This window comes from Linepithema humile, chromosome 7, assembly GCF_040581485.1.
Source record: "Linepithema humile isolate Giens D197 chromosome 7, Lhum_UNIL_v1.0, whole genome shotgun sequence".
Classification (NCBI taxonomy): domain Eukaryota; kingdom Metazoa; phylum Arthropoda; class Insecta; order Hymenoptera; family Formicidae; genus Linepithema; species Linepithema humile.
The window spans coordinates 74,081-89,706 of record NC_090134.1 but is presented as its reverse complement, the minus strand read 5'-3'; the positions used below and the strand labels follow the sequence as shown (position 1 = coordinate 89,706).

The 15,626-nt window shown below is 42.1% G+C and overlaps 3 protein-coding genes across 5 annotated transcripts in view; 1 reads left to right on the top strand and 2 right to left on the bottom strand.

Annotated features, from left to right (window-relative positions):
* Positions 1-404: 404 nt before the first annotated feature.
* On the bottom strand, positions 405-3,993 carry LOC105678426 (uncharacterized). The gene is made up of 8 exons (XM_012377764.2): positions 3,801-3,993; positions 3,550-3,705; positions 2,905-3,255; positions 2,236-2,397; positions 1,948-2,147; positions 1,644-1,809; positions 1,398-1,560; positions 405-966 (listed from the first exon to the last, which is right to left on the bottom strand). The coding sequence occupies exons 1-8, from the start codon at positions 3,870-3,872 to the stop codon at positions 551-553; spliced, it is 1,686 nt and encodes a 561-aa protein (XP_012233187.1). The 5' UTR covers positions 3,873-3,993; the 3' UTR covers positions 405-550.
* Positions 3,994-4,227: 234 nt separating this feature from the next.
* On the bottom strand, positions 4,228-6,588 carry mRpL50 (mitochondrial ribosomal protein L50). The gene is made up of 5 exons (XM_012377774.2): positions 6,454-6,588; positions 6,201-6,310; positions 4,723-4,925; positions 4,527-4,646; positions 4,228-4,447 (listed from the first exon to the last, which is right to left on the bottom strand). Exons 1-5 carry the CDS (start codon positions 6,526-6,528, stop codon positions 4,314-4,316), a joined length of 642 nt encoding a protein of 213 aa, XP_012233197.1. The 5' UTR covers positions 6,529-6,588; the 3' UTR covers positions 4,228-4,313.
* A 210-nt stretch (positions 6,589-6,798) lies between these two features.
* Positions 6,799-15,626, top strand: part of skd (mediator complex subunit skuld) — a 30,310-nt gene continuing 21,482 nt past the window's right edge. For all 3 annotated transcript variants that reach the window (XM_012377759.2, XM_012377760.2, XM_012377758.2), the window contains exon 1: positions 6,799-6,941. In XM_012377759.2, coding sequence (XP_012233182.1) covers positions 6,873-6,941 — 69 coding nt within the window. In that variant the 5' untranslated portion in view covers positions 6,799-6,872. The remainder of the gene's footprint in view (positions 6,942-15,626) is intronic.

The following is a 15,626-nucleotide window of genomic DNA, read 5'->3' as shown; positions in this document are numbered from 1 at the left end:
GTATCAGTGAACCAATGCTAAAAATGAGTAAGTATTTGTGTATCTCCCTAGATCACCCATTACGTTTTAACGGATCTACTTTATTACGATCAAATGACATATGAAATTAGTAAAGTGCTTGATCTAACAATTGTAGGAGAAGGCAATTACATATCAATGTCACGAATGAATTGAAACGGTCCATTTTTTATACTACAACAATCGAAATTCAGTCCATTTATCGAAGGCTGTTTTTATTTCGATGTGTAATCACGCATATTAATGATAACTGAATAATAATATTTCAACAATTTCCATTCGTAATATATAAACGAATTAATATTCATGGTTTGTACGTTTTGAAGTATCAAGTATCAAGATAAATGTCCATTGTGCAGTTTATCAGAATATGTAGGGATCGTTCGTAGAACCGTGAAAAAAGTTTTATTTTTTAGGATACATTAAACAATTATAGCATATTAAACTGTTCGTAAGATACGATACGATACGAATATTATAATTAGCAATCACTGTGATAAAAGAATATGTATAAGAAGAAATATGTCATATTTTATCTGTCACGAATCTCCTTCAACAATAATGCCAGTGTGGAGTCTAGTGATTCGACTGACTTGAGTCTTCGTTCTAGAGCTTCAAAGTCCGCTCTTTCGAGCCATGCCGGCGGATCGGTCTCCTTCGACGGCAGAGGACACAACAGCCTCTCGACGGCAGCGCACAGTCCGCACCACTCCCTAAAGCCCAGCGACTCCGTTATATCTCCTATAACAGACTTCAGATAAGATCTCTGCTCGTCCGTCAACGCCTTCCCAATCATTTCCTGAAGGGCCTCTTCAACGTCGGTCGGCGAAATGCGTCGTGCGCTGTGCAACGAGTCTTCATTAAATTTGTTGAATATTCGACCGAATATTTGTTTTCTTCCCGATGTGACGTACGCGTGCTTAGTAAGGTATTGAATTGGCTTTAATCCTGCAATATATATTATTATGATTCGTGAATAAATCCGAAAGATATCGATGAGATATCACTAAAATGCAGTGAGAAAATACAGAATGATTTGTGAATGCATGTCAATATTACAGGAAGTAAACTTGAACGCTAAGATTGGTGAAGTAACAAAACATTCGTGAATAAATATTTTACGAATCAAAAATTACGAATTCCTGTGATTAAGTGCAGATTGATATGAATATTCAAAGATTCATGAAATTATGGCTATTCAAACAATTGACCTAAACTCTTAAAACAGATGGAAAATATGAAGGTAAATTGTACATAGCATAAATTGTAAAAATTGAAAAAATTACTCCTTATTAAGGATTTAGTATAACATTTTTACTTATTTATATAAAATATTTCTTTTTTCACTGCGTTTATGAAACATTCTGTGTAAAACATACCTCGAAGACTTTGACTGTCGAGTAACTCAAACCGCGCCGCTTGACGGGAAAATATTCGGGGAGCGTTTTGTGCCAACAAACTGGCACTAGCTTGTCGAGATCCGCGCAGGGTTGAATAAGCGTCACCTTTCACTCTTAATGCTTCCTCCAAGGCGATTCTTTTCTAAGATAATCGAGTTACTCAACATTTGAGTTACATAGTTTGGAAAGAAAAGATTTGCCCAACAAATTTAGATCTGCATTTACCTTGATTGAAAATTCCGCCTCCACCTTGTCGCGATCTAGTTCTCGACATAAGTGCTTTAGAATGTCAGGTGCGAGGAAGCTCGAAGGTATCGTGTGACTCGTTGCTTGCGCGGGCGATTTCTTAGGAGTCGCCGAATCATCGATTTCGCCAGTATCCACATGAAGCCTGTTGCGTTTTTAAAAAATTATTTTTCTTATAATTTTCAGTCAATACTAAAGACATTATATATAACATGAGACATTATTAACATATGTATATACATAGAATTGTAAAAATTATAAAAAATTTTCTGTGGATACTGACGACGGTCGCCGTGATCCATTTCCGATCTGCGAGACCTGGGTTACCGCAGGCTCGAGCGGATCGCGAACTTCCGTTTGCTGGCCGTAAGTCGAGCCCCTCCTACACTTTCTTTTACGCAATCGCTTTCCCCGTCTTCGAATAATTACTGGTTGCTGCTCGCTGCCGCTGTCGGCCTCTTCCTCCGCATTCTTGGACGAACTCTTTCACCAATAGCCAGCATTATTTTTTAAATAATGAAAAGTCTCAAATGTGTGAGAGGAAGACTCGTGTAACAGCTTCTAAACTCACTGTTTCACATCCTTCAACGATGGGCGAGGGAGGTGACGGTGGAGGCGGCGCGGGTGCCGAATGTTGCGGTCGCGAGATCGGTTTGCAAACAAATATTTCGCTTTTTCGAGGCGTCGGCGGTAGTTCGAGTGTAAGAGCATGCCAGCTGAAAGTTTCGCTCTCCTAAAAGTTGAAAGAGTCATTTGACGAAGTTAAACATTTTTGCATACAGATAGATCTTTCGGATAAAAAAGCAAGAGCTGTTTTTGAGCTTTTACATTGTTTCACTGTTTCAGTGTCCAAATTCCAAAACCTTTAAATGTCTCAGCATTACCTCTGGATTACAGTCCGATCTATCCGATTGATTTATTCACCACTTTGCATAGCATATTTTTGATTTTCTTATTGTGTGCAAAATTTTTCCTTTCAAATTGTAGATTTGGATTTAAATTGAAATTTATATTTTACGATTGTTCCCTATGATACTACCTATGCCTTGTTATCTTTATATTATAATTGTACTATAGAAGCAATTCTTACATATTTTGTTCTCTCTCTTTCCTTTGCAGGGGAATTTATTCTTGAGCGCACAATAAATCAATCTACTTGTAACAAAGCCGAAAGACAAATGACAAATGAGTAGCAAGACGACAGCAGCTTGTCGAGCGAAACTATGGGTCTAATACCGACCACCTGCTGGTTTTGCGAGTTCGCTCGGAGATCCAGGACCAGGGTGGTGCGCTCGCGCGGATTACAAGGCGCAGGTAAATCCTCCTGGGTTGCGCGGCTGGTTAATGCCGTAGGTCCGCTGGCTAGCGTGGGCGCCGGGGTCAAAGGTCGCGAATCGGTTTCTGTGTATTTCCGGAAGAGCTCCTCGGGCACCGCCGAAGCGGTCACCTCGGTAACTTTGTAACCGTCGCCACCGCTGTTACCTCCGACATTTCCAGCCTCACCTACGCCTCCGCCCGCGCCCATCGCCAGTAGACTCGTCCGTATCATTTCCATTTCCTCCGGCAGCAAAAGAGCTTTCCCCTCGGTCGCCTAATGTCATAAAAAATACACGGGCATCGCTGGAGGCGATAAACAAAACTTGCCGAAACTTGCGTGAGAGAAGATGGAATTCTTTTTTTTATGGTTTTTAATGTTTGATGCGCTCTCAATACCCGTATAAGTATGCTACATCAAATATTAATCTTGATAAATGGCCCGCTGATAGCTCCGTTATCAGTATCACCACATTACAGTACAATATAGATAAGATGTATAGGAGTTCTATATTTGCCAGGATTTCGTGATATCATCTTCTCTCTTATTCGCGGCGAATGAATTTTTTACCCATGTATCCTTAGCGCGTCGCACCACCTCCTTCGCCTCGCAATCTGCTGGATGATTGCACAACACCGAGCAACCATAGGGATAAGGATTAAAGAGACCGGCGAACGGTCGGAGGGCGAACGGTGCCGCTTTGGTGCAACCGGATAATTCCACGCTCTACACACGTGACATCGTGAATAAATAAAAGGAGGCGAATGTAAAGCGGTATGCACGTGGGCACCCGGTCTCATATTTAGCACAATTTTTCTCACCTTGGGCTTGGGCCGGCGAATCGGCCGAATTCGCGCGGACAAGAGACCGGTCGCGCTCGCGATTCCGGTCATTCCGTTTCCGATTCTGATTCTCCGAGGTGATAGATGACACTTTGCGTTAAAACACGCGCCCGTCGTGCTATACTCGCAACTCGATAAACGTACGCCCGTTTGTGTGCAAATAAACTGCACTCTGTTCGTTCGTTACTACATCGATACTACATCAACACGTTGCTACGCGTGACCGATGGGTCGATCGCGCAAGCTACAGTGTGCATGCATACTCTCACTCCTGGTTGATCGAATATGAACTTATACATACTGTATATAAATATATGAACGTGATTGTAGAAATATTCTGTTTTCGGCAATGAAGTGATGAAATCATGTCCTTCTCGTTGTATTCTAGATTAATTAACATTAAGCATATTGTTTAACAAATTTATTGCTTTACTGTGTATACAATAACTTTATATATTTATAGTTATTTTTAATCGGTAATATTAATTATATTTAAATCTTCATTTGCTCGTCTAACCATGGATTGTCTTGCATGTGCCCGGGATATTTCTTTTTGTACTTGAGACCGGTCACAAGGGTAGAACTTTTCGGGAAGGCCGTTTTACCGTCGAACATAGTGTCGGTATCTGTCAGGAAAGTATTATTTGAATATTTGTGCTTGCACATATGTTATTATGATTCTGAAAATTTTTGAGGACGCCTCACCCGGATGAAATCGATGATAATCCTGCTGGATGTGCAAATTCTTAGGTAAATCTAGTTTACGTAGCGCTTCATATGGCGTCGCAGTGTCCACTGATGTCGTGTAAAACCGTTTTAAATCCTCTATATACGACGTGCAGATTTATAATTAGTTATTACTGATCAATTTCACATAAAATAAAAAAAAAGTATCGCTAACCAATAGTTTCGACGGTGTGAAGCAACGAGTTCGGGATGGAATGTTTAAATTCCTCTTCGCAAGCAACGAATAGTTTAAAGCGAAGAACGGGATCTTCCAGTTTCGCGTCATTGTGCGCGGAGATGATCTGATTCTCACAGATTTGCTCGATCCTCTCGGATACGTCTTCAGGAGGTTCGTAAGGTTTTTGTGATCTCAAAAATCTGAAAAAGGTATTCATTTTTATAATGTATCGCATGATTCAAATGCAATTCAATTTATCGATCAGATTTAAATGATTTTACATCGATAGAAAAATTCTCGACTATATAAAAATCAACTTTGAATGCTTGAATCTTCCTAATAAAATTTACTACTCACGGGAATAAGTTTGAAAATGGCAAGCAAAGAATGGGGAAGAAGATTTTTATTATTTATTTTTCGTCACGACGATCTTCGCCGTAATGGCTATTCGCGTATTAGCGACTAATGTTGTCTCTCGCGAATTATCACGACACGTGCCACCAAGTTACTCGCAATCCGGAAAAGATGGCTTTTTCGCGACGAAATTTGATGTGATATGTGAGAAAGGACAAAGGGTCGGGACATGGCGAAAGGAGGGAGGAGATCGATGTCCGCTGACCGTACGGTGCTGCCACTGTACGCGCTCCCTCTCGAAATATAGTTACGATCGTTGTTAGCCAGTGCCGAATTTTGGAATGTTCCGACGAGCCCCGTCAAATTTTCGGCCTCGTTTCGTAAGATTATAAACTAATGATAATCTTATCGATGTAATTACGATGAGAACAGCGGAATTTATACTGAAGAGTTGTCAAATGAAAATTGTATAACATTTTCTACAATTACAGCTACATGAAAAGTAGATCACAACGCGTGTCATCAATTGACAGACTTTAACACTTAATTGAAATCATTTATCGCATTTGACTTTGGAATGTTTTCGACATTTCGCGTAAAAATAAATCAAAGCTCTTTCCATCATTCTCCTCATTGCACGCTTGACGTGTTCGAAAGATGATAACACGATTCCATCGCAGTGATTGAAGAATCCATGATTTTTTTTCAGTGAATTGCGCATAGCGGTACACCAGAGAGGGAGGGAGAGAGGGAGGGAGCGCGAAATGGTACATTACGTCACGAGCGCGAGTGTAAAAATAACAGGACAAGAAGTCTAAAACTTAGTACGATAATCAATCGGTCGCAATTAAGAATCCTCGAGGATGGCATTTATTAAATATTTGTTATATGTTATAATCTCCATAGTCGGAAAGTAACATGACGGAAAACGGAGAGAGCGGAGTAACACGGTCCTGAAGACCTGTCAGATTCGTTATACGATTGGCCGACGTATGGGGAAGTGGTGGCAGACGGTAATATGGCCGCGGTGTGGCCTCTGTTAGTCGGACAGTGCCGCGACGTAACGCGAATTTTATCGTACAGCTGCGACGCGGAGGCGCGGAACTCGCGATCGCGCTTACCCGCGGGCAGCCAAGGATTCCCTTGCCGATTCGATCCTTGCCTTCGCCTGCACTTTCACAACCTTGCTCCTCTTGCTCTTGTGCCGGGTGATATCGAGACGCGCGGTCGCCTGCAAAAATGACGATCTTGTTAGTAGTGGCGCGCGTGCCGTGCATTTGTGTGACGGTGTCGTCACATTTGTCGTGTGTCGGTGTGTGATGTGCACGCGAGCGCATCGTTCCGTGTTTGTGTATCGAAAGTTTATTCACTGACCGTGTGAGTGGCGAGTATACTCGGAGTACTCTTAAATGCGCTGGCGAACAAGCCATGCCTGATGAGCGCCGCCATCTTTTTCACGCTCGTCGTCGTCGCCGTCGTCGTGGTGTCAGCCCTGGTAGTGGTGGTAACAGCAACAGCGGCAGCAGCGACGGTAGTCGCCGAGAGGAACTAAAACTGCGGCAGTGAGCGTTAGGGGGCGCACCCGGCGGCTGCGCTTGTTGTTTCCCATCGCCGCCCGCCGCCATTTTACGGTCGCCATTGAGAAGTGAAAACCTCCTAAATGCACGGGTCGAGTGAATAAGCGCGGTCGAAGCCCGCCGTTTGCGCGATTTCTCGTGTGATCCGGGATATCGGCGCCGAGGCTACCGCCCGAGTGTTAGACTAATGCGTGTACGGCGTACGATGGAGAAGCCATGACGCATCCGTCGCATCAAACCAACGGCGCCAGCCTGGAGGACTGCCACACGAATTTCTTCGCACTGGTGAGTGATCGTTTCTCTCTCTCGCGCGCGCGCTATCCCAACGTAGAGAAATTCCGCTTTCGACGTGCGCGAAGTGATTCCATATTCGATTCGATGTACGGATTGACTCGGCGAACACGAACGGCGAACACGAACGATCGCTGGAGAACGGGAGCGAGCGCCCTAAGGTGACCGCCGGCATCTCTCTTCGTACGTCACACATGTCGCCGACGACGAGAGCATGACCACTGTCGCGCTCTCCAAACGTTAACCTATATTCGCGACGATAATTATCGCGGATAGTGTTTTATATGTTCGACATTATCGATATCGACGACGACGTTGACGTTGACGTTGACGTTGACGTTGACGTTGACGTTGACGTTGACGTCGTCGTCGTCGTCGTCGTCGTTGTCGTCATCGCCGTCGTTGTCGTCATCGCCGTCGTTGTCATTGTCGTCGTCGTCGTCGTCGTTGTCGTCGTTGTCGTCGTCGTCGTCTTCGTCGTCTTCGTCGTCTTCGTCGTCGTCATCGTCGTCATCATCGTCGTCATCGTCATCGTCATCGTCATCGTCATCGTCATCGTCATCGTCATCGTCATTCCCATTCCCATTCTCGTTGTTGTTGTCGTTGTCGTCGCTCGTGCTGCTGTTGTGTATCGCCAGATTCCTCCTTCCCCTTTTTTCCTCCTTTCCCCGCGGCAGCTCCGTGCGTGCGTGCGTGCGTGCCTGCGTGTGTGTACGTACGTACATACGTCAGTGAGATTTGAAGTTTTGTTGTGTCGAGCCAATGTCATGCCTGATTCACGTCAGACCCCGAAGTCTTACGGTACGCCGTACGAGACGGAGAAAAGGAGAGTCGATGAGCGTGCGTGCAAACGAGAGAGGACAGGAGAGGAAAAGAGATAGAACGATCGACAGAGCAGCGAGTGGGAGGTGCAAAGAGGGGGAGGAGGACGAGGAGAAGTGACCGCGAGAGGAGAGCGGAGAGAGGATGAGAACACAAGCAGGCAGGCAGGCACGCCGTATTCCGTCGTCGTCGTCGTCGTCTCTCTCTCTCTCTTTCTCTCTATTTTTCCTCTCCCCCCCCTCTCTTTCTCTCTCTCTCGTCCTCGTCGCAATATTGCGTTCGTGTCTCCATGCACGGCGAGAGAAATAGTCGATTCTTGGTAGCCGTGGGTGTTTTCGAGGGAGCATACCAAGCCACGAAAATTCCGCTAGAAAATTCGCGAAATCCGTTCACTCGCCTCGCGGACTCTTTTCGCAAGCGTAATAGAAAGAGAAGGAGGAGGAAGAGAAAGAGGTGGCGCGAAAACGGATAGCGGAGATCGTTTCTCTCTCGCGTAACATTCCTTTCGCCTTTGCGACTTGTCACGAGGGAGGCAACAATGTGCAGCGTCGCGTCGCGTCGCGTCGCGTCGCGCCGCGCCGCGCCGCACCGCACCGCACCGCGCCGCGCCGCGCCGCGCCGCGCCGCCGTGGAATGAAAACTGTGTCAGGCGATGTTTGTTTCTCGAAGGCGAGATCGCGCGAGGTCTTGCCTCGTCTATATACTCAGCTATGTACTTTTTCGACAAGCGTCGATTATTTCCTGGAATACGAATTGGCAATAAGCGCATGCAATCGGTTTAGACGTTTATCTTACCTTTACGAGTGTGAAACCAGCCCTCTTCTTCGCCGTTTTCTAGCTCTCTATCTGACTTCGTGCGCGTGCGTGTGTGACTTTCGCATACGCACGAATACACATACGCTCGATAGGAGCTAACGGCGAGGCGGACGCATTTTTCTGCCGCTCGTTGCATCTCGCGTTCCCACAGAGTACGGCTAAACGTCACTGCGGACGGATGACGCGCCTCCGTTTCTTCGGAGCGCGTCGCTGCTTCAAAGTGTTACGGTTACATCGCGATCGAGAATTGTAGAATCAAGATTCTTACTTGTAACAACTCAGAATATTTAAGCTTTCACAAATCGCAAAATTAAGAAAGACATATTGATGTACAGTTGACGAAGCTCAAATAATAGATCGAAAGTTATAGTCCAAAAAACTGGATATTTTTTTCCCATCGAAACATTTCAGTCATTTATTGTTTTTAATCCTTGTACATTCTAACATTTTGCAAAGTTACTGAAAATGTGATCTGTTCGAAAAATGGTTGGAAAATTTAAAAGTAAATTGAGGTGCTAGTCATGAAGGACCAAATATTTATTTCATGCAAACTTTTCTTAACGAGAAAAATACATGTCGAAGAGGATTGCGTGTGAGAGTCGGAAATTATACTAAAATTAGTACAAGAGCACGAGGCTTTTTTTCAAACTTGTATATTATTTATGTATCAATTCGGTCGATTTTAGGCATAAAATGACGACAAAATATCTCGGCCGAAAATGTACACGAAGTAATAATTGATATAACTTGAAAGACGCAAGGTTGCACTTGAGGAGTCTGTTCAATGTTTCTCGCAGACTACAGTCCGATAAAACGAGTCATTTATCGCCAGTTAAGAGCATTTATCGGGCGAGACTACTGCGTTGAAGAAATCAATACAATTCTTTTTGCGCGTTGTTGACGATTTCAGCAAATGATGTGCTCTCTTATTTCCTAGCGGTTGGCGTTAACTATATATACGTGGAAATTAATAATGTTGAGCGTGTGCAATGCTTCCTCGTTTTCCAGGTAAACAACAGTTTTTAGAGGAAGAATACGTTCACTTGCTCACGTATTTCGCATCCGCACTTATGACACATACATTTTTTCAACGCGTGAAAATCCGTTAATTTAATGCGGAAAAGATGGCTGCAATTGTGCATTCGTGTGTAAAACAGTTTCGTTGAATTCCGACAAAGCTTTTGGAGCTTTATAATACCGTGCCGCAAGCTAATTTGACCTTTCACCGAAGTGGCAAATGTATTTTATTTAATTAAACGTGATATATAAGTCCGCAAAAATGATCGGAAAATTTTTGCAAAAGCTGTTTGAACGCGGTAACAACGCAATGGCTAGTGACATCTCTATTATTTTCTTTATACTGCACGATACGTGTGCCGGAAGTTAATACGATTCAATTAGATGCCAGTCGCAAGTAATGACCCGAATAATTAATTACGTGCTAAGGAGAGAAACGTTGTGAATTCTTCGTTACAATTGGATAAATCAGTCGTGCATATTTGTCATTTCTTTTACTTAATTTTTTTTCTTTATTTAATGTAAGATTTTATTTTCAATTGTATGCCTCTTTATAGGTCAGTTCTTAATCGCAGACGATAAATTCGCGTTGTTAGCCTTTATTTTCCTGAAGACAGATTAATTCGCGCTCGAGTGTGATTCGTGGAACGTGTGACCGATTATATAGTTCGCCCGACTAATATAATATTTACGTTTGTGCCAGAAAGGTCTATTTGCATAAAGTCGCAGCTTGCACTTCCGAGTATTCAGGCATAATGAGTCGATAATTTTTAGTTGTTTAGAGTTGATTAGCATTCAACGGGAAGCCAAACATGCCATTTGTATGTCACGATAATTTTTATCTGCGCAATGTAAACATATTTCTATTCGATATGGCGAGAATGCCAAAAATATCAACATTCCAAGAAGAAAACAAAATGTAATAGATGTATGCATTATTAGCTTTTAATGAAGAACGAAAACCTAAAATTATTTTTTTATCACATATAATTTGGAGTAAGAGATTGTTTGTTGCACCTCCTCTTTTTCACGCACGAAGCTCGCATAAACGTCACAATTGTCCGAGTCTGAAGCCAGGCCTGACAACGCGGAACATGTAACGGTCCATCGGACTTAATTAAGACGACGTGTAACGCCGTTGATGTGCACACAACTTACAAATCTCGCGCGCACCGACGGACATTACGACGAAGGAATTGCTCGTGTCCAGTTTTTGTACCCACGGTCTCGTTGTATTGGCGATAAAACTCGAGCGGTGTAGCACGTAAGAATAAAATACTCTCATACAGTGGTACTCAATTTCTCGACACGTTGACGAGCGACACGTCAATCTCGCGCGTGTGATCGAATTGACCCGACAACAGGGACACGATGTGTACAGTAATCGATTAGGCAACTTTGTCGAGAATTTTAATTCTGAAATAGTACACAGCTGTGCATGTGTCATGCGAAGGCGAAGCATTAATAAAAGACAAGTGTAACTTAATGCAAGCAAGTTGAAAGCAAGTTGCGCGGTTATTTAAAAAAACGCTTTGTTCAGTGATTAACTAAAGTGAAATTTCTCGTTATTCAGCTTTGTTCGGCCGAATCGATATCCTTGACATAGCTGTGGTTGCTTTTTGCAAGAATACAAGGTAGCGTTGGTTTGAAAGGTGTAATTTAATGGATAAGGTTGCATATATGGGAATCGGTTCATCTTTTTCTTTAGTTTACCACTCCCGACGGCAACCGTGTTGCGATTATATTTCGTTGATGTAGTGGAAATCAATCGAGTCGATAGACTATTTGATCAAATTTCTTGTCTCAGCGGGCCGTTAAAATCAAGTGATGAAGCGATTTGTTTAAAAGTTTTAAACCAAATGCAACCAAAAAATGCAATTTGTTTTGCCTATAAATTGTTGATTATTTTAATAATTATTTAGTGCATTTATGCCACATCAGTTGATTGTTTGGCATCATGTTTCGATCATTATTAAGAGCTTATCGATCTTTGAAATTTATAATTGTAAAATTTGAGCCTTGTATCAGATTGAGCCTTCTCAGAATCGGTTTAAATTCTTACTTTGCCAAAGAACTCACTTTGCAAACGTAGTTTACAAATCGTTCAATTAATAAATAAAGTATAAATATAATTTTTATTCTATTTTTTTCTATTTTTTAAATAATAAAATTTACGATCAAAATTACCTTTGGAATATTTTATTTTTATATGTATTTTGATTGAACACAATATCGTTGAAAACCCCGCGTGTGTTGGAAACAGAGGGGAAATATTATTAATTTTTCAATTTACAAATGTAATTTTCTCTCAAAAGCGTAACATTATATATTAAATAATTTTATTCTACATTTTACTATTTATTTTTTCATGCAATGTCACTTGTGCTTTTTCTCCTTTTATATATCGTTAATACCGAACGATCCTCGTATATCTCGTGTCTATTTGGGAAGCGAGTTTGGGAACCGCTGAGCAACTTTACGCAGCCACGTCGTAGCGTTCCAGTGACTCCCCGCGTTCGCAAGCGTAGGTACGTCAGGCACGCGGCGGCTCCTCGCGGCTCCGACGAAGTCACTCGGCTAGATTATGCTGAAACTGGTGCTCCGTCGAGGAGAGACACAGAAGGGGAAGCCGCGAACGGGGGTCTCCCGCCCAGCCTAGGTGAAAGCCTTGCACCGACTCTTGCGAGGACGCGAGTTGCTATAGAAGAGCCTCGGAACACGGAACATCGAGCCGAGTTTTACTTGCTTTACGTCGTCTTCTTTATATTCTTTGTGCATTGTCATACAAAATAAATAAGATGTATATATTGGAATAGGAAGAGGAAAAAGAATTTACATAATTTGAGAAATATCGGACACAATATAAGTGATAAGAAATATTATTAATAATCATTGTAGCATTAAGTAACCATATTTTTGCGGAATGTAATTGTTTTTGAAAATTGAAAAACCGGATTCTAGTTTTTGGATTTTGGATCGATGGAATCTTTCCCCCCCCCCCCCCCAATAAGTTTACTTGAACTGTAATCGATCGCGAGTACTTTATCTCGCTCATACTGGATATTCGGATACTTGTTGTTCTTAATCGCGAGTGACTTGCCATTGACATTGCCGTATTTAGAAGTGCACGATCATCCTCTCGTTCCCAATACCCTTAGATAAAGATATATTTTAAGGAGGCTCGTTATAAATTGTAACGTTATAACGCTGACTCGCGGATCGTTGTCCGGTCATTGTATTTGGTCATTGAAACGTCAACGATTAATCGCCCAGATCCGATCGGATATTCTATCTTTATCGCGATACTCGCGAGATACGTCTTATTTACGTCTCATTTAAACCATGCTACTTGCGTTTCTTCGCCTTTCTTCTGTCGGCATTCTCTTTTCGCATTTCGAAAATTACACTTGGTACCGATCGTTCATTCATTCTCGCACGTAAGTCGAGACACGAAATCAGACTAGATTTCATTTCACAGTTGGCGGCGTTTTAAGGATAATGAGAGACAAGAGACGGAAATATATCGCGATGAGAAATATCGAGCGACGACGAGAGTTCTGTGTATCGAGAGGGGCGAATCCGAGAAAGGCGACGATTCCGTTATTGCGTACGGTTTCCCAGGAAAATATACGATGGGGCCGGTGGAATCGACCGGTGTGCAGCTCGGAGCACAAAGACGATTGACGAGGCGAATTTTAAACTATCTAAGCTGCGATTTGAGAAACGGCGTGACGAGAGGGGGAGGAAGGACACGCGCCGGGGAGAGCCTCCGCACCGATTCCCCCGCTGAGACAACGACCGGCCCCCGAGGTTGGTTGCCCGTTTCTGGTTCCTCGCTGCACTTCTTCGCCTGCTGCATCTTTATTCCTTCTTTCGATCCCGGCGACTTAAAAATAGAATGAATATCGTGACCGATTAGGCAGTGAACGGTATGCAAGGTGTTTCACGTTAAATACGTTTCTTTTCATACGTTCTTTTGTGCATTCTTTGGTCTATTTTTAGTCAAATTTCCTTGCAAAAATGTCATCGATAGCTTTTAAATTATGATTGATTGAAGACGAAAAGATTTTTTGAAAGTAAAACTTTCGACAAACGAAATAGATAATAAAATTACATTTTTTTTTAAATATATATTTGTTGCAACCTTCCAACAGTTTTACGATAATAAATTCAAAAACAGTTTGTGAAAGCCTGTAGAAGCTTTTATTAATATTTATGATACATACATATATTTGTATGCAGATATTGATAGTGTTTCCAAGTTATATCGATTAAAAATATTAACCATTCGATACACTTGGGATATTTGACACAAATATAAAGTTGTTGGTTTGTATTGAAATAGTGAAAGTTGAGCGAGGTTTAAGGCAGCTATTACATTACGATATGCAATTCGCCCACGTCGCTACAAGTTGTAGATGTCTCATTCTCTCATAGCGATCGAATGCCTAAAAAGGTGTTTTGCCTTTGGTTTTGTCTCCCAAGAAGTCCTCGAAAGATATGTGTTTTCCTTTCCAAAAAAAAAGCTGCGGTTACCAACAGGGTCTTCAAGGTGAAATTCAAGCATCTTTCGCGACGTTGGTTCTGCACAAAAGAACAGTACGAAATAAAAGTTGACATTGCTAATGACGCACGATGCATAATGTAGCCTCTTGCGAATGTTCTGCGGTTTTACGCGACAAACGAAGCGAATTTCGAGTTACTTGACTTGCGATAATGTAGAATAAAAATATGTAATTATCGTGTACGCCTAGCACGACCTTATCAAAAATATGATATACAAAATACAAAATTCGAAAATATATATTCACTTAATTTTTTCAGTGCCTAAGAATCTTTTTCACTTTTTTCAATTTTTCAATTTTCTCAATTTTTTGATGATAAATTTAAAATATGTACAACAATAGATTCTCTATTAACACGTTTAAAAATAATTTTATAGAATTTTTACCTTGTTTATATATTTTTGTCTTTAGCATCATCTTATCAAGTATTGAGCTTGGAATTTTTTCTCCAACTGTAAAATCCGGCACTGGGAGGGAAAGGTTGAAAAGGATAGAACCGGCCACAGTACCTATTACAAAATTCGTAACGGTATGAAAATGTAAAGGTCCGTGAGCATTGTATCGAGCGCGCGGCAGACAGCCACGAGTATAACGAGATCCGTTGTTACAGCATCGACCGATCTGCTTTCTCTTGATCGAAGGGATCATCGGTTATTTAACCTCGCTCCGTTCATTCCGAACTTCACTAGTTTGGATTTACTGCTATTAGTTAGCGATCGGGTTTGTTTGTACCGTCAAGTATCGGCAAGTAATCGTTACGCTTCGCTGTATCTAATAATCGCGTCATTATACTCGCCGTTGCATTGTGCTAATGTTGTCTTTCCAAAAACTCGGATACCTTTTGCTGAATATAATGGAATAGAAATTTTAGAGAGAATTCCGAATGTTCTTCGTCCATGATCTTCAAAATATTTATATCTCGTGTCACGAGCACGAGCAATAGTTGATCTTGGAGTGGAAAAAATCGCGTACGCGATATACAAGCTCCTCCTGATACCTTCGTTTTCAATTTCCACTCCGAGAGGTCTCGTTCGCAACTTCGGAGAATAGTCGAGTTACGTTATAAAGCCTGGCGCATCAAACGTTGCAATAAAAAAAAGTTTGCGCACGAGCCGATACGTTTACACACGTGATAAAAGAGATATTTCTCTCTCTCTCGCTCTCGCTCTCGCGCGGAAACTCGCCCGTTAAATTTCAAGCGGTCGGTTGTGGATCGCAACGGTGATGCACAGTAGCGCGCGACAGCTTTGCGGGCATCTCTCCGCTTCACCCGCTGATAACGTCCAACGCATCTTTAATGTTAATGTGCCCTTTTTTATCACCTCGCATTCTACGTTTATACACGAGGCTTTTCAGCACTCGCTTTTCAACGCGAGCTAGAAATTTAATTCAAAACTTTAATTGGAAATTAAAAAAAAATATTTAATGATTAAATCTAGTAAAAACGCTTCTATCTACA